Here is a 7739-nt window from a genome sequence, read left to right as displayed (position 1 = left end):
TCCACTTTCAGCCTGTATCTTTCCACAGAAAAAGCTCTTATATGAAATCATTAAGAAATGGTCTCAAAACCCATCTGTAGGACTGATAGCTTGGGAGCAGTGCTGTGACTCACCCTCCCTCCTCTGTTTGCTTGTGAACATAGGCCAGTATGTCTGCAGCTCTACCAGTTCCTTCACATACCACCACCGGCACGGGAGGACTTTCTTGAAGGAAGTCTAAAACTGTCAGTATGACATTGGGGCCACCTTCAAACACAAGTGCCACCACAGGCACACCTTGGCCAATTCCTGTGAAGTTGCAAATAAATAATAAAAACCAGAAAATGTTGTAAGTGTTCAGAGAATGCCAAGATTTATTAACCAGGTGAAAATCAGTCAAGTGTGTTCTTTCTATTGAATAAAAATTAAAATGCTGCCTGCCATGCACTTTAGCTGTTGCTAATGCACAGTTACAAGCACTGTTTATACTGTGAACTGGGGGAAAGCACTGCAAAGAAGCAAACAAATACAAAGGAATACATTTTACAAAACAGAAGAGATTCTTCACTGATATATTCTTGAACTAGTGCAAAAAAGTGAACAATTTTCTTTAGGAAACTCCTTTTCTGACTTCCCCCCAAGTATTTTCCAAAGATGACAACACATACACATTTTGAACACAGTTACACAGAAACCATCTACTGACAGGGAGTATTGCAAAAGCATTCCTAGAAGAGGAAAAACATACATGTGTTGCTCCATAACTGGGAAAACATCAAAAGAAGTCATGGTTTCTTTGCACAAACACAGATGATGTTTTACCAACTCAATTGCCCTATTGTGAAACTGAAGCAATTGCTGTCACAAACAGGAATCAATCAGATCGTTAAGTCTGACAACACACTAATAACTCAAGTGACCTCAACATTTGCTTTATCAAAGGAAAACTGACAACTTTATTCAAAAGAAAGCTCTCTGGTCCCAGAAAATCCTAAAATGGCAGTGGTATCTAGGGTCCAAAGCAACAGCTGAAATATGCAAAATAACCATTCAAACATGAAACAAACAAAAAACTGATTTCCTTATTTTCTTGTTTGGATGTTTGGTGCAAGTACCTTTTCCATTCAAGTACAGTAACACTCAGCCCTCAGGCACCACAAATTACTTACTTGCATGGATTCGTTGCAAATTAATAGTTTTTTCCAGTTCTCTCCTCAATTTAACTTCAGCTCCATACTTTCCAACTGTTCCATCATCCACCAGAATGAAATGGGAATGGAGGTTATTTAGGACGTTTAGTTTACTTAATGGGTTTAACAAGGTTTGATATGGAGCAACCACCTAAGTATAAGCACAAAAAAAACTCTTTTACTTGTAAGGCTTAACATTTTTGTTGATGTGTATGTTTGTTTATGTGAAACTTCTATTTTTGTCTAGACACAAGAACTGATTGCTCATCAAGAAGCACTGATGAGCATCTCTTGGCTCAGCATACACCAACAGCTGTAGCTCTTCACTTTGTGAGGGAAGCAGGTAACTGTATGACAAAAGAATTGTGTTCTGAAGGATAGGAGAAATGATCCTCTGAAAAGGTGTCTTTGGGAAAAACTGACAACTGCTCTGGCAAACAGTACCACTGAAGACTACACACCAAAATTTTTCAACTTACCCTTCTCTGTAAAGTTAATTCTCTGCAATACTTTAGCATTTTTGTTATTTGATTCAGTAATATCAATGAGGGGAAAAAAGATTAAGAACTTGTGCTAGAGAAGGAGCTTGTTCTCATTTGCATTTTGCAACTTGCTTACACTAATGATCTTGCAGAAGTCACAGACATCAATGTGTCTTAACAGTAAAGCAAGTATTCCAATAATGCAACGCAAATGAAAAAACACACTTGAGCAGATTTGCCAAAAAATAAGTCAGGTAAATTATTATTTAAATTAGGTAATTTATGCTTACATCTCTTCCAACAAGGTCATTTCTGTTTTCAATGACTCCCCACGGAGCAATCCCAATAGTGCAAATCTTTCGAGATGATCTGGAAGCATGTTCTCTTAGAGCATCACCAACATGTTTTGCAACACCTGTTTGCACACAAAAAAATTTCAATTTATCGAATGCTGCATCTGATTAAGAAATAAAACTGTTTTATTAGTTATCTGGGCTTTTAAGGATCTGGGAACTCATGACAAAAAAAAGCACCATACTACATCTACTAGAAGGAAACAAAGTGCTATGTATCAGTAATTCAACAAAATAAATATTAGCCTAGCAAGAACTAAATAGTTTCCAAGACATTACTGTACTTGTTTTAATCACATTAAGATTTTCCTCCTGCAGTTTCAAGAACAAACAAAAAAAACCCACAAACAAAACCAAGCCAAACTAAAAAAGCCCCAAAAAAACCAAGAACCGTCACACTTGTATGGCTTCTCTTTGCAAGACACAACAGCAACCCACTTCCAACAATACATGTTCAAAATGTATTCTTTGACTTTCACTTGACCAAACTCACTGAGATTTACTTTGCTTTAAGATGAAGCTATATGTCCATTGAATCTTTTGGGTCATATAAAACATAAACCAGTTAACTGGGCACATCCATTGGCGGTACTTTACCTGTGTTCACTCCTCCAGTTATAATCCAGGCTCCTGTTGTTACTGCAGCTTTAATAAGACCTTTGCCAAGCAACTGTTTGATGCGTGGGTGAAGTTCAAATTTCTGCATGCCCCCATGTACAGATATAACAAGCTTTGGCAACTCCATCTGCCATTCTTTAAGCATAAGTTGCAGAATAGCCTCAGGCTTAGTGTCATATGACAATCGCACGTACTGCAGGCACAAGAAGAGAGTTAAAGGGTTCTTATGGGAAATCATCACAAAACCACTGAGGAAAAAGCAGCATGAAGTATTTCAGGATACACTACCCTATTCCTGGCTATGGAAAATGTAATTCACTTTCCCAGACACAGCAGATGCAATAAATGAACAAGCTTAATTTATGTCCTTAAGGACAGTTACCAGTTTTGAAAGCAAGTTTTGAAAAGGGAACAACTGTAGAAAGATCATGTTATTCCTTCATACTGGCACAGTGACCAAGTAAAATGAGTCTTTAGGAAATTACTGTATGATCTCTAAATTTAAAAAAACTCAAATATTTATAAAAGTTCTGCCATCTACTGGGGAGAGGATTGAATGCCTCTTGCAATATATTCTACAGAGAGACAGCTGCCTGCTTCTCTTTCCTTATTCCTGATGGGAAGGAAAGCTACGGATCCTTAATAGAAAACTTTAAAACTAACAGCTTTTTCACTTGCTATGTTTAACAGCATAAGATTAAGTAGACGAAGGATCAGTTAAAAATACTGCTGCATTTTTAATGCAAGCTGACATTATGCAGAAATTAAACCCTACTAGAGTACAGTTCTAACTAAAAACTTAACTATTACAATAAAATGGTTTTAGCAACCCCACTGGCCCTCTGCAGAAACAAGCACAGAAACAAGTTTAGGCAGCTTGTTATTTCTGTACTCCTAGAAAAAGGATTTTTAGCACTTTTAAGCTATAGTAAGTGTACAAAGGAAAACACTGCTATTAGGAGCATGAAAGAATTCTGTTAAGAGCTCTTCTCTCTACAGAGATAATCTGACCTTAAGCACAGGGCTCTCCTGCCATGAACACTGATCCCTCCTTCAAGCACTTCAGTTTGGCCACAGGAGCCACACTATCAGAAATTACTGCTTCTTCTAACTGTATAAGCATTACATCATTTATACCACAACTAGAAATCCTTTAGAAAATAGTTGCAGAGAATGTGTCAGAACTTTCGGTTTTCTAGCCTCTCTAGTGCATGTAAACTTCTTAATTAAGAGATCCTGTATAGTTGTTTTTAACTAGTTCCCTCTCCCAAAAAAACTAAGCAAGCAGCATAGATGAGTAAGCTGTACTTTCATGAAGCTTGGAACAGTGACACTGAATTCTTAATGTAATCTTCTGCTGAAGTGATTATGAATTCTTAGGATCATTTGCAATTTAAAGGTAAACCTGTACCTGAATACAGCTAATTCTGATAGATTTGAGCAATTTTTGTTGTGAAAAATAAACTATGAAAAGGAAATTATAAAGAATTCAAACCACAACTAAAAACCTGAGACAGTAACTGACTGGTTTGTCACAATACATGTGAAATCGTTTTCATCCGTCAATTTCCAACGTTAAATGAAGCATCCTCTGTCTCAATGAACATGTTTGGATTATGAAAAAAGTAAAACTTCATATACATGCCTTAGCCCTGTAAGAATGAGAGCCTCCTTGAAAGTTGATGACACCATAAGCATCAGTAGAGGTCTGTTCTGTGTGTTTTTCCACTGACCATTCTTCTATTTCCTGATTATAGTTCTCACCCAGCTTCACATCGGAGTATTTCATAGCAAGACTTGCAGTAAAACAAGCGTGTTGTCTGACTAAGCGGCCACAGCAGCACCTGCACACAACCATAGCATTTAGAAAACTCGAATATACTATTATTAGAAGACAAAACAGAATAACTTTTTATCTGTAACAGAGATACATCAGGATTTAGAAAGCAGAAATTCTAAACATTATATAAAACTCTTTTCCAGAGCAAGTCTTGTTCCTATAAATATTTATACCAAGAATTAATTACAATACAGAATTATTATGCAAAATATTGAAACTCATTGAGCTAGCAGTTTGAAGGCCAGAAGAAACTGATTCTTTGAAGCCAAATGACTTATATAGCATTGATATATTTGTGATCTATGTATTGCAGACAGTTCTTTATTCATTAATTATATTTGTTTTATATCTAACTTTTCACCAACTTGTCATTTGCAGTATTGATCAAAACTTTTTAAAACCCTGTTTATGAAAGTGCTTATTTAATGGAAAAAAATACTCATAAATATTTTAATTACAAAGGACTCTTACCTGACAAGTTGCTGACAAATCTGACATCCTGGAAGGCATCTGTAAGAAATATTTAAATATGTGAGTACACCTCAGCTTCCCTTCTAAGGGCGTGAAGGGGGAACAACACACCCCACTCACACCACTTCATGTGCTTACAGAAAAAACAAGAGGTCTCCAGTAAATGGCTGCCCAAGTTGGCTCATTTTTAACACGTTAACTTATCTGTCTTTATTTTACATATCTGTAGCACACTTGACAAGTAAAAACACATAAACATGGAAAAGATTCAGTCCTGAGACCTCATGCAGGTTTTCAGGCACTGAACCACCATTATCTGAAGCCCAGGAATATTTCAGGGTGGGTTATCTGCAATACTCAAAACTGAAATGTTTTCCTAAATGCTGAGAGGTTACTGACAGACCAGCATTTTCTTGAACTCATTCTAACTATACGTTGTTGCATCTATTCTACAAATTCATTCTCCTAATATAGATGCAAGTTGAACTGCCTGAGCGGGAAAGTAATTTTATAATTTTTGAGTTGCATGTACAGACAAAGATGTATTTGAACAAAACTTAGATAGTAGCATCTTTACACAAAGTACATTATATAAAATAATTCCTCATTTCTGCCTCTTCCATATTAAACAATTTGTTTTCCTGCTAGTAGCTTTCTAAACATTTAAAATTAGCATAATAGATAAATTCATACAACTGTTTTCCATAATTTTCATGAGCAGCTGTTAGTTATGGTATACAAATGCATACAAATACAGATTTTATACAGTAATCTGAAACTGTTCTCAGACTTTGAACATAAACAATGTTTTATTTTTTTCTTCTATAGAAGTTACATTCCACTATAACTCATCTAAGTTTTTAATACTGAAATATAGCTTTAGATCTTCTCTAACAGTTATTAAAGTGTAATAGAGGTATAGATCAACAACACATACCAAACAGTCCTGTCTAAATTTGATTAGTTTACACATAAACCAGGAACAACAGTAAGAGATTCTTACAAATTGAAGGACAAAATACTATGGGAAAGTTGCAAAGTCCATTGAACATTACAAATGGGTTAAACTAAAAGGGCAAGTGTTGAAGATCATTTTGTTCTTTGTGAAATGCCCTGGAAACTTTAACAGCTTCCTAATGACTTTGTTTGCATTTGCAAATTTTCCATGTGCTAAAATCATGGCTATAAATTCTAAAAGCTTCTTGCATCACATGGTTTCAAAGAATGTGGTGAATTGCAACAAGAATTCTACAGCCTTTACTTTTTTCTTTTTCTGCCTAAAAACAAAGCTCTTAGAAGAAAAATAATACTCTGGCCCAACAGAAAAGGTAGTTGCTTTTTTTTCACTGAAAATAATGAAATAGAAGTTTTCTGAAGTTCAGAAGAAAAGGTTTCTCAGATGCTTTCAAATATATGACACTTTAAAAATGCTGATCTAAAATCCACGGTGACAAGTAAACTTTTGGGGAGACAAAGCTTACCTTAAAATATCAATTTTGAATCTATTTTCTATTTTACTGTCTTTAAGCTGTGACACAGATGTCATAAATATGCACATCAAGCTCAATCATTGTAGGAACCTTTCAATTATACCCATAACATTTAGTGAAAGTAAACTCCACAAATTAGATGTTAGAGGTATCACTAACTTGCTAGATTTCACATGTCTAATTTAGCATAAGGTAAAAACAGCACATGAAATATGAAAAACTGTCTTCATTAGCCTCAGCCTTCCCTCTAGAAAAGTATTTCCCCATTTTTCAGCCTCATTTTTTCCTTACAGAACATAAGGATGAACAATTACTAGATATGACATGAACTCTTTCGATATCCAAACTGTTCTTATCAGTCTTCCCTGGAACCAAACATTTGTTCAGCCTTTATTTTGTGAATTATTTTCTCCCACTGTAATTCTTGTTTTTCTTTATTCTTCTATGAATTCTTCATCCCTTTTTCTGGCACTGTCAGGTTTGTGGTTTTGTTGGGTTTTTTTTTTACACGTCACCCTACACTCACACTGCTGTCCCTTTAAATTCCAAGAAAGAGTATAGACGTCTGAGATTTCCTGACTTCAGAACTATGTCACAAAAAAAAACCCCAATCATGGAAAATCCCACACTGTAGACACACCATAGACATCACTAGGACTGGTAAGAAGCAGCAGAGAGAAAAGGGGAGTATCTATTAAGAGATTTCTACAATATCAAAGTTCCTTCAGAGTAAGGAAAAAAAAACAACGCAACAGTCCAAGCTAGACAAAGAGTGACAATGCCCGGTCATGAAAAAGTTAAGTAGCTGCAGTATTTTATACACATACTTCATGCAAAGTTCTATTATAGACTCTCTTTACAATACTGACTTTGTAAAATTTCAATAAGCAGCAATGAGTTCTTGCATAACTCATAATTAATTTACCTGTGGGGGTCTTTTGAACTCGGTATAATATACACACACTCCCTCTTGGTGAAAGTATTTTCTATCCAGGATTTCTGGGACTGAAAAATATAAAGTGTAACAGTATTATGAAATACAAATCATGCAACTTGGCAATGAAAAACTCTTTTTAAGGAAACAAGAATTAGAACATGAGAGGCTTTTTAAGTGGTGTCAAACATACTAAGTTAAACAATCATTTAATGCTTTGCTGTCTCCGAAAAAAATCACACAAAAAAAACACACAACAAAACCATATATGAACCTATAAAAGAATCTCATGCTGCCCAAAACTTGAGATAACCAGAATGTAACTTATTTTACACACAGATCCCTTAAAATCCAAAGTAATATTTTTTTCAAAGCCAACATT

General features: G+C 35.3%; 1 protein-coding gene across 1 annotated transcript; it reads right to left on the bottom strand.

Moving 5' to 3' along the window:
- Positions 1-109: 109 nt before the first annotated feature.
- On the bottom strand, positions 110-7422 carry LOC104385938 (transient receptor potential cation channel subfamily M member 7-like). Its single transcript, XM_009994465.1, has 7 exons — positions 7349-7422; positions 4934-4972; positions 4268-4466; positions 2602-2815; positions 1942-2066; positions 1149-1320; positions 110-288 (listed from the first exon to the last, which is right to left on the bottom strand). Exons 3-7 carry the CDS (start codon positions 4409-4411, stop codon positions 110-112), a joined length of 834 nt encoding a protein of 277 aa, XP_009992767.1. The 5' UTR covers positions 4412-4466; positions 4934-4972; positions 7349-7422.
- Positions 7423-7739: the final 317 nt, after the last annotated feature.

This window comes from Chaetura pelagica, unplaced genomic scaffold (assembly GCF_000747805.2).
Source record: "Chaetura pelagica isolate M959 unplaced genomic scaffold, ChaPel_1.0 scaffold222, whole genome shotgun sequence".
Lineage (NCBI taxonomy): Eukaryota > Metazoa > Chordata > Aves > Apodiformes > Apodidae > Chaetura > Chaetura pelagica.
The sequence above is the reverse complement of the archived record's forward strand: the minus strand, read 5'-3'. Positions and strand labels throughout refer to the sequence as shown.